At 34.5% G+C, this 16,319-nt stretch overlaps 4 protein-coding genes and 1 pseudogene across 5 annotated transcripts; 3 read left to right on the forward strand and 2 right to left on the reverse strand.

The window, feature by feature from the left end:
- Positions 1-574: 574 nt before the first annotated feature.
- LOC121808671 lies at positions 575-2,294 on the forward strand (annotated as a pseudogene).
- Positions 2,295-3,253: 959 nt separating this feature from the next.
- Positions 3,254-5,360, forward strand: LOC121809611 (nascent polypeptide-associated complex subunit beta-like). Its single transcript, XM_042210332.1, has 6 exons — positions 3,254-3,377; positions 4,046-4,113; positions 4,260-4,408; positions 4,511-4,567; positions 4,868-4,906; positions 4,988-5,360. Exons 2-6 carry the CDS (start codon positions 4,046-4,048, stop codon positions 5,155-5,157), a joined length of 483 nt encoding a protein of 160 aa, XP_042066266.1. The 5' UTR covers positions 3,254-3,377; the 3' UTR covers positions 5,158-5,360.
- Positions 5,361-6,423: 1,063 nt separating this feature from the next.
- Positions 6,424-8,286, forward strand: LOC121809610 (glycolipid transfer protein 1-like). Its single transcript, XM_042210331.1, has 7 exons — positions 6,424-6,521; positions 6,624-6,750; positions 6,972-7,027; positions 7,492-7,622; positions 7,711-7,846; positions 7,940-8,071; positions 8,150-8,286. Exons 2-7 carry the CDS (start codon positions 6,630-6,632, stop codon positions 8,183-8,185), a joined length of 612 nt encoding a protein of 203 aa, XP_042066265.1. The 5' UTR covers positions 6,424-6,521; positions 6,624-6,629; the 3' UTR covers positions 8,186-8,286.
- A 269-nt stretch (positions 8,287-8,555) lies between these two features.
- Positions 8,556-11,329, reverse strand: LOC121809933 (protein farnesyltransferase/geranylgeranyltransferase type-1 subunit alpha-like). Its single transcript, XM_042210781.1, has 5 exons — positions 11,006-11,329; positions 10,423-10,532; positions 9,653-9,773; positions 9,458-9,553; positions 8,556-9,076 (listed from the first exon to the last, which is right to left on the reverse strand). The coding sequence occupies exons 1-5, from the start codon at positions 11,237-11,239 to the stop codon at positions 8,648-8,650; spliced, it is 990 nt and encodes a 329-aa protein (XP_042066715.1). The 5' UTR covers positions 11,240-11,329; the 3' UTR covers positions 8,556-8,647.
- A 395-nt stretch (positions 11,330-11,724) lies between these two features.
- On the reverse strand, positions 11,725-15,754 carry LOC121808636 (casein kinase 1-like protein 10). 2 transcript variants are annotated; one of them, XM_042209220.1, is made up of 14 exons: positions 15,041-15,754; positions 14,921-14,961; positions 14,693-14,762; positions 14,464-14,612; positions 14,287-14,382; positions 13,845-13,915; positions 13,610-13,671; positions 13,401-13,464; positions 13,234-13,318; positions 13,024-13,150; positions 12,820-12,893; positions 12,674-12,734; positions 12,311-12,438; positions 11,725-12,233 (listed from the first exon to the last, which is right to left on the reverse strand). In XM_042209220.1, the coding sequence occupies exons 1-14, from the start codon at positions 15,114-15,116 to the stop codon at positions 12,033-12,035; spliced, it is 1,305 nt and encodes a 434-aa protein (XP_042065154.1). In that variant the 5' UTR covers positions 15,117-15,754; the 3' UTR covers positions 11,725-12,032. The 2 variants fall into 2 exon arrangements, with proteins under 2 accessions (XP_042065154.1, XP_042065155.1); XM_042209221.1 differs by lacking the exon at positions 15,041-15,754 and having other exon boundaries at positions 14,464-14,626; positions 14,921-14,950.
- Between the last annotated feature and the right edge of the window lie 565 nt (positions 15,755-16,319).

Raw genomic sequence — 16,319 nt, forward strand, 5'->3', positions numbered from 1 at the left:
ATGGAGAGAATGGGACATAGATTTGATAATTATTCAGTATCCCCCAATGGAATGAGTCCTGACGTGACTATTATTGTGTCATGCATATTGAAATCCATTTCAATTTTTTTACGATATCTACTTTTAAATTTTAATGAACGTTAAAACAAACTCAATCTAAAAAATATCATTTCATCCAAGCGAAAAATGTGTATCATACTAAAGTGACAATGCTTCCCGGCTATCATTTGTAAAATCAATAACAATTATTATATATAATTATATTTTCAACACTAAAATCAAGAAATCTATAAAATTAATATTCCTAATAACTAGTATCACACCTGTGCGACCCATTTTATTTTCTTTACACTTATTTTACATTGTTTAAATAATTTTATGAAATGATAAACAATACTATCATTATACAAAATCTAAAATTATAAATATAATATAATAAAAATTTATTATAAAATAAAAAATTAATAACTTTCAAAATAAAAAAATTTGGCAAATATATTGATTAGTAAAATACTCAATAGAATAATTGAACCAACTAGAACTAATAAAAAAACCCGTCACAAGTTAAGAATTAATGTCTCTATCGTCTCTTCTACTTCAGTACGCCTCCATCTTATCTTTTTCCCAATCTTTTATGCCGCCTCCATCTATCTCCAGTAGGCTCACCTTTTTTGGATATCGTCTTCAGCACTTTCATTGTTTTATATCAGTGCTAGATTGCCTCCATATATAGAAGTCAAACAGAAAAATAACTACAACTAAAAATATATGTTATCAACATATATATGTTCATCTTCAATTTATTTCCACTAATGTTAAATGAAACATTAGCAACAAGAAGTTTTCCCCCAACAATTAATCATGCAAAATACTATCCTAGTGTATCAATATATATACCTGGTTGGCACTAAACCCGGATAGTCATGGATCCAAGTACTATCCTCGAACTTATTGAAAGAGGGACAACAATTGCGAGCTAAACATGCTGAAGGAACTCCACAAATAGTTTATTTGTAGTCTTTATGACATTGCCTTGTTTGCCTGTCTAATAAATGAATTCACGTGATTTGCAGAAAGAAGAAGGCTGTACACAAGACGACTGCAACAGATGACAAAAACTACCTTCAAGAGAACATGAGTTAATGCTATACCTGCAATTGAGGAAATTAATATTTTCAAGGACTATACAATGTTACAGTTCATCAACCCCTAAGGTATGAATTACTAGTGTTTTTATTTTATCCAATGCCCTGTCGTTCTTATGCTTATTTGCTCTTTTATTAGCCTTTTGTCTAATATTTCTATTTTGATATTTTCCAACACCTGGGTTGTTAGTGGCACACCTCAGACCAAGGGTATGTCTAGCTCTTTTGACTCTTTATATAGGCCATGTGGTTGAACTAAAAGTCCATATAACCTGATAGTATTTCTGTCACCAGATTAGCTTTCTTTGTAAACACAACTGAAGCTTCATTTTTCAGTTTATAGTTTAGAGTCTTTAGGCATCCCTTGTATGTAGGCAGCATGACAAATGACACATAGCTCCATTTGTCAATTTATAGTTTAAGAGTCTTTAGGCATCCCTGGTATGTAGGCAGCATGACAAATGACACATACTAGTTTCTCTTGATCATCTCATTTTCTATCTTGATTCTCCATTTGTTTATGTTCGAAACTTTTTAAAAATCTCAATGAAAGGTTGCTGCATCCAGCATTTGTCTTCTAATCTAAATATATCAGAAGAGCAACTCATTTGTAATTCCTTTATTGTTCTTTCAGAATTGCATGAGGTTCTTCCACATATTTTTGACCTGTTGGGTAAGTGTAGTTTTCGTTTCGTTTGTTAACTTGTGATATACAGTTTTTACAAATATCTGTACTCAAAACAACTCAATTTTCAAAATTCCCAGGCCCGGATAGCTTGCAGCATTTTAGAAAGTTAACAGCAGAACATTTCCTTGCTGCTACTGCTGCAGAAGAGGGTAATGGCGACGTACCCGAACTTGTAGCTGGTGAGACGTTTGAAGCTGCCGGAGGAGGGACACACCCATACTATTATCAGTTTTGGAATATCTGTTGCAATACTTTGTCTATGATGAAACTAGGTCTATGTCTCAGATTAGTAACTCGAATTGACCGTGCTTTACTCGATTCATATATCACTTTGCTTTGAGTGAAGCATCCATGATAACCATTCAAGTATGATAGGAGTACTGTATTATGTTTTGATGAGCAGTTGATAGTTTTGTCTTCTCATTCTTTTGGTATTCTGTGGCCTAATGTGTAATCCTCAAGCTTGAGCACCAGAGCGGCAAAGCCGTCTACTCTAATGACTAATGAATGATTCATTTGAAGTTTTTTCTTGCTAAATTTCAATTTGATGCTTGATTGTTAGTTAATTACTCCATAGTATATTGTCATTGCGAATGCAATGATATACTACTCTCTTCTAAATAAATACTTCCCCCGTCCCACAATAAGAGCCACATTTTGCTATTTTTGTTCGTCCCATAATAAGAATCATATTTTACTTTTATCTTAAATGTTAAGTAGGTCTCGCATTCTATTAATTTAATTCACTTACATTTTATTACAAAACCAATATAAAAAAGTCGGTCGTATGACGTTTCCAATCTACTAATCTTTATATTTCTTAAACATGTGTTCACACCAAATATGACTCTCCTATTATGGGATAAAGAAAGTAAATAGTAATATTTTAAACTTTATTCTAAATTTAAAATGTAATAGGGTTGTTTTGTACAATTGAAGGGTTAGATCTAAGATGCTATACAAATGAAATTTATATAAAGGATATTAATCTCTAAAACAATGAACTTTGGCTAAATATGGTATTTTCTACTTTAAAAATGATCTAAAATTTCATAAATTTTACATTTTAAAATATTTGTTATTTTCCAACTCAACACAAATACATATCTTTAATAAAAAACTTATTTTATGTGGGCAACTATGAAATGTTTATAATACGTTGACTTTTTTAGTTTTATGACAAGTAAGATAACATGAATTTAATAGTGCTAAGTAGAATTTAAAATAATGCATATGAGTTATTCGAATACAGTAATTGACCTGTCATGAAAAATAACTAATAAAATATAAATTTATGATATTTTAGTCTAATTTTACGATTATGGAATAACAAAATTTAGCCTAAATTTATAATTTAGGGACCAAAATGTCCCTTATAAAACAGAAACTTACAACTATTAAACATAGAAAGCGTGTTTGTGCTCTTGCAATTGCATTTGGGGCTAGGGTTTTACTATTTGGTTATCCTCTCTTTGGCACTTGCACCTCTCCCCCTCCCCCTCCCTTTCTCTCTCTCCACTCTGCTACTTCACATTTTCGCAGAGGTAATTGCCGTTCTTTCTTCCCTGCATGTAGATTTATTTTCAGCTTGCGTTTTGTTTTATTCGAATTTGCTTTCTTCTGTAAATACTGTTGGGCAAGACGATGCTGGAGTTTTTCTACTTTTATTATACTTCCTTAATTGGAAATCAGTGTATTCCTTCTCTTCTCTGTTGGTGTTTAGCGATTTGTTTCTTTTCCTGCTGAATAAGAATTTTTGGCATGATTGGTTGGTTTATTTCTCGTCGGAAGCGATGGTCTCGTAGTTTATGTTTGGATTAAGCATGTATCATATACCCATTATTTTCTGATTGCGTGGTAATTATTTTCTCATCATATGATTTGTGTTGTGTTATCCCCTTTGATTTATTGTATTTATTCTTACTTGTGCTTTTTTCGTGGTCTTGCACACTTGAAATGATAGAGATGCTCTTCCTTTAGCTGAAAATGTGATCTTTATTGTTGTAGTCATAATTTCTTCTTGTAAATGCTTGTCTATTGTTATTATATTATATGTGTGCTGAATTACTGTTAGAGTGAGAGGCAGGCCTGTGGACGACTGCATTATGGCGATTCTGTTTGTTGGCGTGTTGAGTTATTGTAGATATATATGTAACATGCACACATTAGAGACTATGACGTTTTATCTGACTCTCTATGCTGTTCATTACAGATGAATGTTGAAAAATTAATGAAGATGGCCGGTTCGGTCCGCACTGGTGGGAAGGGTACAATGAGAAGGTTTGTTCCTGATAATATGCTGCAACGTTTATTTATAGTTTTGACTGAGTTGCCAAGACAAGACGATGAGTTATAGAAGAACAAGCATCCTTTCAACTTTGCTCTGTTTGTGTTTTTAACAAAAGCATTTATGGTATGGTTTGCAGAAAGAAGAAGGCTGTACACAAGACGACGACAACAGATGACAAAAGGCTTCAAAGTACCTTAAAGAGAGTAGGAGTGAACGCCATACCTGGAATCGAGGAAGTTAATATTTTCAAGGAAGATGTAGTTATACAGTTTGTCAATCCAAAGGGTATGAGCTACTGGGATTTTAATTTTATGCAATACTCTCATGTTCTCATCTGAATTTGTTATTTCAACCTTGTTTCTAATTTTTCTATTTTGTTTTTTTCAGTCCAAGCCTCTGTTGCTGCCAACACCTGGGTTGTTAGTGGCACTCCTCAGAACAAGAGTATGTTTACTTGGTTATGTTGACTCGAAACCTACTTTATATAGCTGATTTAAGATTGAAAGACCATCTCAAAAAAGATTAAGGCTTTTAACATTACTTGTTTACAGGCAGCAATACACGTATATGGCTCTATGTACTCTTGTTTGATTGTCTGATTTTCTTTCTTGATGCGTATCATTTGTTATTCTATATCTGTTTATGTTCAACTCAAAACATTTGTTATCTCAAAGAAAACTTGCTTTGTTCAACATTTACTATATGGAAGTTAAATTCATTGCAACTCTTCTATGGTTCTTTCAGAATTGCAGGACATTCTTCCTCAAATTATCAACCAGTTGGGTAAGTGCGCTTTTTTCTTTCTTTTAGTGTCTTTCTGAAAAAAATCTCTACTAAAACTTTCTTACTGTACATAATTCTCAGGTCCGGATAACTTAGAGAATTTGAAAAAGTTAGCAGAACAGTTCCAAAAGCAGGCACCAGGTGGTACAGCTTCTGGCGCTGGTGAAGATGACGACGACGATGTACCCGAACTTGTAGCTGGTGAGACGTTTGAAGCTGCCGCAGAGGAGGAACCCAAACAGACCTCTTGAGGACTCCATTGTCCAGTTTTTGACCGTTGCTTACATTTTCCATGTTTCTGAAAGATCTTACATTATTTGCAAGCTAGTTTTCTATGTCGCTATTAATAACATAAATACTTTAACCGTGCTGTCTTGTATTACCATATTTTGAATCAACCTTCTTTTGTAAGCAAAATATGATTGAATCAATTTGCCTTGTTCGGTTTATGCCAGTTCACCTTCTAATTCCATTTGGTTTGATTTTGTAATAAGAAAAAAAATCGATCCAGATTCGCTGAATTCTAGTTCGGCTTGGTATATGTTTTTTATAAATGTTTATTTAGATTAAAAAAAAACAGTCTTACATTATAGTGGTAGGTGGTAAAAATATAACAATTTTGACATAATTTTAATTCAAGATGTAGATTTGTTGACGGAGTAGGGTCTAAATTTGGTTCTTTCGTTATATCAATGAAAGCTTGCTTCGTTTAACATTTGTCATCTAATCTAAAACAAATGATGAGAAGTTGAATTCATATGTAATTCTTTTTCTGGCTCTTCCAGAATTGCAGGACATTCTTCCTCAAATCATCAACTAGTTGGGCAAGTGTAGGCTTTTCTTTATTTTGGTATCTATCTTGTGATATCCAGTCTTTACAAAAATCTACCCAAAATAACTTAATTTTCATAATTCCCAGGTCCAGATAACTTTGAAAATTTGAAAAAGTTAGCAGAGCAATTCCTGAAGCAAGCAATGGCTGCTGGAAATGGTGATGCAACATATCATGATGACGACGATCAATGTACCAGAGCTTGTAATTTGAAGCTGATCAATGTAGTCAGGCCGTTAGAAAACTTGATCTTGGGAAATTGAATTTTTCCATTTTATCTACGTGTCACGAAAATATCACCACTAGACACTCCACCTAGGATTTAATTTTGCCGGAATACTTGATAATGGAAAATCGTAATATAAACGCATTGGTATATACTTGGTGAATTATATCATGTCTATGGTTTGTAACAAATACCTAAATTAATTAATAGTTCGTGTATTTAATAGCAATAAAAATAGAGAATGTAGCCAATATTGTGGAGAACTAATATAATGTTTAAATTATGTTATGCATGCATGAATATTAAGTAGCATGTTTTATTTTACTACGTAACGTAAAAATAAAAGATATGAGTGAAAATTGGATGAAAATCCGATCCTCCAGGCACTCCGACCAACTTAGCAACATGGATTCCCATTTTCTATTTCTTTTTCTTTTTCTTTTAGTGGAAATAATAATATGAAACAAGAATATTTAATATTACCAGAATCATTTGAATTTTAACCCCATATGTAATCCACAGTTCTGTTAGGATTGGTTCTTGATCCCCATCCTCTGGTAAATGAATTTTTTGCAAAAGTTTTCACATATTTACTATTGATCAATGAATTTCACAGCAATATTTATTTGACGGGATCTACATTTTGTTGAATTTTGCAGAAAGAAATGGCAGAAAGTAGTGTGTTCAGTGACTGTGTGGAAGGGTTAAAACATGTGAAATCTGATCATGGAGATCTCATGACCAAGCCTTTCTTGGATGTCTGCAAACTTGTTTTGCCAATTTTAGGTTCCTTTTTATGCTTATTATTTTCCATTTTCATATTCTTTCAATCCTAAATTATTGATTTTCTTATGTGCTGAAAATGTATCGGGTTGGCCCATTTTTTTTTAATCCAGGCTGTCAATAAAATGGTTGAACAAATTCAATAATATTTAAAAATCAAGATTTATCTTTTTTGTTTTTTTACCAAGAATACGAGTTAACTTCTTTGTATTCTCCAATAATAGATAAATTTGGCGCTGCGATGATAGTGGTAAAATCTGACATTGGTGGTAATATATCGGTAAGATTTTCTTTTTTAGCTATCTACAAATATGTTGTGTTTTGACATATAATATTCAATTTTGAAATATTGTTTTAGCGTCTAACAAAAATGTCACAACTTTTAGATAATTGTCAAAAGACACCCACTATCTTAGAAATATCCCGTAAAAAATTTCCGAACGAAAGTGCCCATAGATTTTCTGCAGACGCGGGACATGCTAGCAAGCCAAGAACAATGTTGGCAAGTCCTCACACTTGCTGGAAATTAATACTATGTTAGATAATGTTTTGCTATTATCTAAGGGTGTGGTAATTTCGTTAAAACACTTGAAATGCGGCGTATGTGAAGAACATTGGTGTTGGATTTTACAGTTGTGATGCTACCAAGTTGTTAAACAACTGAATCTTTTAGTATTAAGCAAAAATAGAAGCAAAACAAGTGATATAGTGTAAATAAAGATGGTTCATTTTTTGAAAGTGTAGAGGCTGGAGTCTAAGTATGATTCAAATCCATCAAGATTTAATTACCTATTCAACTTGGTGCAAGCTGAAGTTGAAACCTCAACTGCCAAGTCATCTTCCAGTTGCACCAATGGACTCCTCTGGCTCACCAGGTGCAACCTTTTTCTTCTATTTCTATTTCTCACACATGAAAGAAAAAAGACTACTACTAGTTTTGAAGGTTAATATATATGATTGCAGAGCGATGGATTTCATCGTTGAGCTATTCCGCAATCTAGTTGAGCATCAAGATTGGTCGATGTCTCAAGTTTATAACGACGCATATGCCAAAACCTTGAAGGAATGGCATGGCTGGCTTGCTTCTTCAAGTTTTACGGTAATTGCAACATTAAATTTAAAGTCGACTCTACTTTTCAATTGTTATCTGTGTGTTATAAAAATAAAACCTCTAATTTATTGTTGGGAAAAGGTTGCTCTGAAGCTTGCACCTGACAGAAAGAAATTCATGGAGGCTTTAGGCACAACCGATGATACCAATGGCGACATGCACAAGTTCTGCACGGACTTCTCGCCAATCCTACGAAAGATCCACAAGTTTCTTGTAAGATTATTTCACAAATCAAATTCATTTGTACATCAAAATCTTGATTTGATGATATGAATATTGTGGTTGGTGCAGGCAAGTTGTGGATTGGACAATATGAAATCTTCATGACGGTGTCCATTTGTAGCTCCTCTAAGTTGTTGCTTACCTAATGCTGCACATCAATGAAGAAGAAACCACTTTGTGCTTCTCTAAATCAAGATTTGTTTTTCTTAATTCTTTCGGACACTAGTATTGTACTAATATTATCAGGAGCTACTCATTTTTTTTGTTTTTTCAAGAAAAATCCTGTAAAAACTCATGAATCAACCCATGTTTATGTTTCTAACTTGTACCAATAAAATCACCATTGCAATTCTGATTGTCTGTGACAATGCTATGTAATGATAAGAGAGATGTTTGTTGGCCTTTGAGCACAACATGGAGAGCTGCAGGAATGGGGGTGGATGAGAGAGAAGTTAAATGTCATACACATAAATAATAGAGAGAGAAGAGGTGGAAAAATCCAAAAATAAAAATCAGCTTGTTATACATTCTACTTAAACAAGACAATCTTTTCTAACTCTGAATAGTTTAATCTTGAGCAGGAACAGTGCTCTTTCGCCACTCCCAGTAATTTGATCTCATGGGATCGACTAACTTCAAGATAGAACACACTTTCTCAGCTAAGCCAACATCTGAAAGATTCGGGTCTGGAGACACAGCATCAACGGCATCTTTCAACTCTTTGCTCGGCTGATGGCGATGACAAAGAAGATCGAGAATCATGTTCAGAGCATGAATATAATCTGTTTTGCCCGTCAAAACGTCCAAGCAGACCGATGCCACTCGGGGATCGTTTGCCAAAGATTTACCATCATTCTTGTGAAGACCACGGAGATATCTCCAAGGGCTTTCATTCTCAGGTTTGGTTAAAATGGCTTCAATTGCATAAGCAACTTCAGAGTCCCTCATAACCTCTAACCCTCCTAGGAGAGGAGATTTACTTACAACAAAATATCTCTGCAAAAATATGATACGAATTAAACAAATCAATACCTAGGAAGTAAATTTATCAGTTCAATCAATAACTCTGTAATTCTTTTGATTAGCACAACGGCTAGAATTCAGGGTCTCATTGATACTCTAGTATAACAAAACCTACTACACTGCTTTTGCTTTATATTTACCCATTTCACAAGCCTATCCATAGGCCTACGATTTTTTCATACATCCTCTAAGCTAATAAACCACAAGGCTATTAAAAGTCAAGATTCAAGTGTGTAAAATACATGGTTATACAAACAACAATCAGAAAACAAGCCATTTTCACCACTCAATGCAAATCTGAAGAAATATGTTGAACAGGACCCAAATGCCAGAAAAATAAATCTTATGGAGTACCTGATTCCAAGCAGAATTATTGAAAATGTCGTCTTTAATGAGTTCACTGCAGTAAGAAAGCTCACCTTCCCATCCTCCAAGAGCCTGAAGAACCCACTGCATACAAAAATTTTACTTCAACAAGCGAAATACAATAAAAGATGAGTTCTATGCATGAGACTCTTTGCTATCTTCAAGGAAATACAACACACAGACCTGCCTATGGGACCAAGCATGATAGTTCTTTGCATCTTTACAGAATATTTCCCGGCTGAATTCATGCTCCTTACTTGCAACATGTTCCCCGAGCTTCTCAGCAAGCCACCGTCTGTGATACCTAAAAGTTCAGTGATTAACAATATCATCCAACATGATTAAAATCAAGAAACAATTGAAAACTCTTCATCATTCAGGATTCAGCAGTACCATATCATTAGCAAATCTTTTACCATAAGCCTTTGGTTATAACCCTAGGACGGTCGGGCGAATGAAGCACACTATCATGGGATGGGAGGTCTTAGCAAAAGAATTTTGAAAAAAAGAATGAAAAAAAGGAACTTCAAATAGATATTCTAAATATTCATCCTTTTGTTCTTGAGAACTATGGTGATTACACTTCATTCTTCAGGAACTTCCAAATGAACTTTCCCAAATATTTATCCTTTAATTCTTGATAATTCTGGTAGTGAACTGAGTCTTCTTAGGCTTCTACCACTGCATTATGTGTTTAGTATGTATGCAATTGCAAATATCAGATAACTTAACCAAGTTCTTATTATATTACACTAAGTTTCAGGGTGCCATATAAGCAATATCTATACCTAATTTAAAGCAAGAGAACCTCCAGGATTCAGTTTGTCATGAAACACTCACAATGAAATAGAAGTAATTATCTAATAATACCAGTGCTTTTTAAGCATCCATCAAACTATAAAACTCAATTAGACATGCAAGACAAAGATGATGAGTATAATAACATTGTTTACCAGATCTGATAGTTTTTGGCATTTTCTCTTGTAATCTGGTCAAGAAATTGCAGTTCCTCATGTAAATCGGCATTAAGCGCATCAAGTATCAGACGCCTGAATTGCCAGACCTAACAAAGTAGAAAATTAATGAAACATATTCTAGAAAATAGTCACAATACCAGTCAGCCCACAGCAAATAAGCATAAAAACTCACCCATCTAGCCCTAACTAGATTTCTAAGTTTTGTACTATGATTCAGTGTATAAAACAAAGAATCTTGAACCGAAGAATAACAACAAACATGAATAATAACTTGGACATTAACAACTAGCAATATGTAAAGCAAAAGTCCTTAGCAGAGCCTTCCTCTCAGAATTTCCGTGTTATATAAACTTCTGAAATAATACAAATAGAGGTTTATGCTTACAAATGTTCAATTACAAAAGTTAGCAGTCATAGGTCAATAATCCGAACACGCATAGAGAAAGAGAATGGTATCCAGATATAAGCGATCGAAGCAGTAGTTAAATATTTAATTAAATTACATCCTTTCCATTCCAGTTGCAGTGAATTTGGGGAAGACGATGAATAGAGAAATTACAGTGTAATTGCCGGAGTTGAGAAGAATGGCCTCTTTAGTGAGGTGAAGTGCGCGCGGGGATCGCTCATCGGCTAAGTATACTGCTCTAAAGTAATCCATGGTTTCAGTGAAGTCGTCGGTGTAATCAATCGGCACCACTGGATTCGGGCCGTCGTCTTGCGGTACCGGCCGGACATCAGCCCATTCGGGCCTCTCCTTAATTGGAATTCGCTCTCTCTCTTCTTCTCCCTTCATTATCGATCTCAAAATTGCGAGCAAATAACGAATGAGAGTGGCTGGGGAAACAGAGTAAAAAAGAGAAACAGATTTTCCTCTTCAACACAATCTAAGTAAATAAATACTTTAAGTTTAAGCCCTAAAATCTATTTAATGCCAAATTTATAAGGTAAGAGATAAAAATAATTGAGATATTATTAGTTTAAAAAAAAGATTCAAATAAAAACTTTACAAATATAGAATGGACATACCAAAATTAAAACAATAAATTTATTTATAAACTTTTTCATCATCGAAATATAGTAAAATAAGATGCTTTGGGAGTATGTTTGTATTTGAACTAGTCAAAAACTTAATTTAAGGCGATTCTTTACTACTCACAATTTTGGTTTTGCAGCACCATTGCAGTCTTGTCTATTTGGTATCTCTATAAAAATAATCTATTTTCACTATTTGCACAAGTGGTGGAGCGTGTGGTGAAAAGAATAAATCTTTATTTTCAATTTGACGCAAAGCAAAGAACCTTATCACTGAGATAATAAGATGAATGTTACATAATATAAATAATTCCAATGGCATTAACATAGTCACCCTGGTGTGTTACATGACAATATGCATATGACTAGACAAGGTAAGAAAGGAAAGAGAGAGATGAAGACGGAATATATCGACGACGTTAACTAACGTTCTGCTCTGTAATGGGAACAGGGATCCCGAACCATGAACCTGTGAGGCAGGTAAGGCCAACGGGGAACCTCCATAGCTCGTTCTTGGTCCCCAGACAAAACTGTGCAGAGCTGCAACATGTCCACTATTTCCTTTTCCCCGTCCCAATTGTCAACAGCTCGAAGCTTCTGAGAGTTTCATCTCGGGCGCCTCTTGTAGCACCAGGCTGTAGTCTTTGAGTGGTTGTCAGGCGGCCTCCACCTGAAGTGTTGGGCCGGCTGCTCGATGCCACTGCCCTCTTTGTGGCACTATTCCGGGATATTCGCCCTTTTTCAGAATCAGCTTGCTGATCAAAACAGATAATTAAGTTTTATCAACTATTAGATTGGATGAAATGATTTTCATGAATTACTACTGCCTTACCACATCTTTGGATGATGGGACATCCTCTGCAGATTTGTTGTGCCTCAACTGATCTCCATGACTAGCACCGTTTCTCCTGGCAAATGCCTCAACCGCACCAGAAAGTCTCTCTCGAACTTCTTGTTTCACTATCATGCAATTCCGAAGCAATTCATCAGCCTAGGAGATTGATTGCATCGAATACAATTCGAACGACTCCAGTGTCTAATTGAAAAACATCACTTCACTTGCTCAAAAAACTAAGTTCGTGTGCCAGCAGTGTAGGTTTATGCTATTTGGGCTATAATCAGCAGCAACTTGAGGGTTGATTACCAAATAATGAACCACCCATCTTTCAATATATTGGCTAGAAGCCTCACATACCTGGTGTCTTTTCCACCCTTTCTGAAGATGGTCCAGCATTTGCAGGTGGTTTCCCAGTTTGCTGCATATAGAAATCATTCAAGATTCGAGCTACTTTTGCAATTAACTAGCCTCTTGCGAAGAAAAATGTGAATGTGAATACTCACTCGTGTTCGAGAGCTGGATCCGATTTGGGGGTACTTCAATATGGTCCAGTCAAACACATAATCAAACTGATAACCTGCTCAATTAGTACAAGTCATCAACTGAAAATCATTACAGTAGAGGAAACCAATCCCTGGTGTATAAGACTAACCATGAAAGACAAAAAAAGAGGAGCACAAAATATGTAAGCACGGATATCCTTTTACCTTCTCGAATAAATAGTTCTCGGAAAAGTCTTCTCAGATATGAATAATCAGGCTTGTCTTCAAATCTTAATGAACGGCAATAATGAAAATATGATAGAAACTCAGATGGGTAGGATTTACAAAGCACCTGCCAAAAAAATACACATAATAAGAAAATTCACTTTTTGGACAAAAGCTATATAGTTAACCAGGTTAAGCAAGCTGCAATACTTCCATCGTCGTAAGCATCTTCTTCTCACTGATACTGTCATATTTCTGCTTCTTTGTGCCAGCTTTCAGTCCTTGCCAGGGAAGACTACAACAATTTTTTTTTTAAGTTAGGATTGTGTTTGCTGGATATTGAAGAATGGTCGAAATGTAGATGCTATTCCACCAACCTTCCCCGGATAAAATACATGAGGACATAGCCAAGAGACTCCAAATCATCCCTTCTGCTTTGTTCTGAAACAAAAAATTAGACACAGAATTTAAGTAGAAAGAAGATGTCCTCGAAGTTTCTTCCTATACTCTTACAAAATTTTGAAAAAAAAAAACTAAATAAAAATAAGTAAAAGTAGGATGGTATGTGATTGTGGGCTGCACTCACCAATTCCAAGATGAGTGTTAACACTAGCATAACGAGCTGTACCAGTAAGATTTTTGTTTTCCCTGTAAAAAGAGAGGAAGTATTTGATTATTTTTACACAAGCAGAATTCAACATCATCCAACCAAGTATTTGACATTTCTCATTCTTAAACTCAGGCTGATAGAGGTGATGTGTAGGCAAGTGTGAGAAAAGTAAAATAGACAAACACGATAATGTTGATCAAGTAGTAAACACCTGTATGGTATGTGCTTGTGGGTGTGAAGATCTCTGTATTTCTTTGCAAGTCCATAGTCAATAATGTATACCTGTTACAAAAATGACAATAAATTGAGTTACAGCAGGTTAAGGCATGCAAGAATATCTCATGAAATCTTCATCTTATTTTTCAATATATCTTTTCGGCAGGCTAAACTTGAACAACCTCATTCAGATATCATACTACTACTCATTCCGAAATTCTTAGCTTTAATTGATGAATGAATCCTTAATATATGGCATTACTAATGCTATAAAATTTTACTCTCAATACAGTGAAAATGAATGAGTACTCGCTATCTGGCAACATCCTTTAAAACTCAATAATAAAAGAAGTGATCTTGAGTAGATTGAAGATAGTAAATAACAATAAACAGAATATTAGCTATGCATATTCAACTGAAAACGAACCCATCACCACCTGATTCGCTTTGCGTCCCAAGCCCATTAAGAAGTTATCTGGCTTTATATCACGGTGGAGAAAACCTCTGGAGTGCATGAACTCCACTCTATTAATCTACAATCAAAAGGAGGTGATGAGCAAATAACAGCTTCAAACAAGCAGATAAAATACGTTTTGTAGTGGACTCAAACTCACCAATTGATCAGCAAGCATGAGAACTGTTTTCAGTGAGAACTTCCTATTGCAATAGTTAAACAAATCTTCCAAGCTTGGTCCAAGAAGATCAATAACCATGGCATTGTACTCACCTTCAACTCCAAACCATCTAAGCTCGGGAACTCCAGCTTCACAAAACAAACTACAGATTAATGAGCTTGCTCTGAAGTTTTCACACCACCAACTACAAACCATGGGAAAAACTCACTTCCGCCTCGAAGAAGCATATACAACTTCGATTCATAATAAAGCTGAGGGTGTCTAGTCTTAACAGATTCCTGAAAGAAACATTTTTTGTGTGTTCATAGATCAAAGACACAACAAATTTCAAATAAAATAGACTACATAAAGCACATCATTGATCATATTAAAAAAAACATCTCCCTTAAAATTATGTTTCATGTTATTAGAGATTAAGAAAAAGGGAATCACTCACCAGCTTCACGGCCACTTCTTCACCAGTTTGTGCATGCGTTCCTGAATGAAAATGTGAATGTTATATAAACTTACAATACCAATCACATGAAGCAAAGCTACAAAAAGTTATTGAAATTACCCAAATAAAGCTCCCCAAAAGACCCCCCACCAATTTTCCTCCCCAGCTTAAACTTTCCTCCAATGACATGATCCATTCTTGATTTCCAAATGATCAATTGAAAATGAAACTAAGGCAATCAAGATAATCAAAACAAAGAAAATCTCAAATTTCAGTGCACTCCCTTCAGATCCATTTCAAACCCATTAACCTAAATGACCCAACAAAAATGCACCCACTAGATAATTTTCCACAAATATTCTAATCAAAAACCAAAAATAAAAACACTAATGGGCGAAGATGATAGATGATGAGGCGGGGTTAAATAAAAAAATTAACGGGATCAAAAAGGATCAGAAAACCCATGAAAAAGGAGACTCTTTTCTACATATTCCGATAAAGAAAGTCAACATGAGGGACTATGAAGACGCTGGAAACGGAAAAGGCCAGATTTTTTTTTTGCATGGTGGGGCGAAAATATTTGATGGCACAAATTTGTTTTCCAATACAACAAAAAACTGTTGGATGGAAATGGAATACGCCGTGTTAAAAAATTTACTATTAAAAGGGGAATTGGAAATGGAAGGTGGGAAATGAGAGAATGAGAGAGAAGGTAAACTGGAAGGTCATACAGAGCAGAGCGAGAAGGTGAAGAAGAAGTAGCAAATCAATCTGTGTATTCACCAACTTTTATTTGGTGCAAGTATTATTTAACAATTAATTTAATTAAATTAAATTAAATTTAGTAGTACTACTACTAATTAACTAAAGCATGTGCATATTATAAAGGACCTGGTTGGGTGAGAGTGTGAATTTGAAATTTATTCCTCGTAGCAAAATAAACATATGTATATGAAACAGGTCAAATTACTAATTTAAACTGTTTGATAACTTTGATGTTAATAGATAACTCTATGTTATTGTGTGCTAATTAAATTAATTCACTTTTTATATAATCTATATGTAGCCATAATTTAGTACGACTATTTAACACCAATACTCTCATTCAACAACCGTTATAGTTCGTTTTAATAGAAGTAGTAATATTGAATCAATTCTACTATTTATAAATAATTGAACACCAATTTCTCATTCTATGAACATGATCCTTGTGCAGAATTTGAAATCGTCTTTTTTTTCTAAATAAATAGAAAAAAAAAAAGCATCACTGGGGAGTGAGACAAGAATTACACTATCAATGAATGAAAGGCTTTACTACAGTAGTGAGATGTTATTATCGTGGTTTGGAAACCTGTAGTTTCTGAGTTAACATGTTTAGAAAAGTTGCCAGTGCAGATTG

This window comes from Salvia splendens, chromosome 6, assembly GCF_004379255.2.
Source record: "Salvia splendens isolate huo1 chromosome 6, SspV2, whole genome shotgun sequence".
NCBI classification, from domain to species: Eukaryota; Viridiplantae; Streptophyta; class Magnoliopsida; order Lamiales; family Lamiaceae; genus Salvia; species Salvia splendens.

Excerpts from the sequence above, each read along its gene's own strand:
- LOC121809610 (XM_042210331.1), top strand. The coding sequence starts at position 6,630 with ATGGCAGAAAGTAGTGTGTTCAGTGACTGTGTGGAAGGGTTAAAACAT. Across the intron at positions 6,751-6,971 it reads ACTTGTTTTGCCAATTTTAG|ATAAATTTGGCGCTGCGATG; the intron begins GTTCCTTTTTAT and ends CTCCAATAATAG. Across the intron at positions 7,847-7,939 it reads TTGCTTCTTCAAGTTTTACG|GTTGCTCTGAAGCTTGCACC; the intron begins GTAATTGCAACA and ends TGTTGGGAAAAG.
- LOC121809933 (XM_042210781.1), bottom strand. The coding sequence starts at position 11,239 with ATGAAGGGAGAAGAAGAGAGAGAGCGAATTCCAATTAAGGAGAGGCCC. Across the intron at positions 9,554-9,652 it reads ATGCTTGGTCCCATAGGCAG|TGGGTTCTTCAGGCTCTTGG; the intron begins GTCTGTGTGTTG and ends TTTTGTATGCAG. Across the intron at positions 9,077-9,457 it reads ATAATTCTGCTTGGAATCAG|AGATATTTTGTTGTAAGTAA; the intron begins GTACTCCATAAG and ends ATATTTTTGCAG.
- LOC121809611 (XM_042210332.1), top strand. The coding sequence starts at position 4,046 with ATGAATGTTGAAAAATTAATGAAGATGGCCGGTTCGGTCCGCACTGGT. Across the intron at positions 4,568-4,867 it reads TGGCACTCCTCAGAACAAGA|AATTGCAGGACATTCTTCCT; the intron begins GTATGTTTACTT and ends TGGTTCTTTCAG. Across the intron at positions 4,907-4,987 it reads TCAAATTATCAACCAGTTGG|GTCCGGATAACTTAGAGAAT; the intron begins GTAAGTGCGCTT and ends CATAATTCTCAG.
- LOC121808636 (XM_042209220.1), bottom strand. The coding sequence starts at position 15,116 with ATGGATCATGTCATTGGAGGAAAGTTTAAGCTGGGGAGGAAAATTGGT. Across the intron at positions 13,672-13,844 it reads CACAAGCACATACCATACAG|GGAAAACAAAAATCTTACTG; the intron begins GTGTTTACTACT and ends CTCTTTTTACAG. Across the intron at positions 12,735-12,819 it reads GATCCAGCTCTCGAACACGA|CAAACTGGGAAACCACCTGC; the intron begins GTGAGTATTCAC and ends TTCTATATGCAG.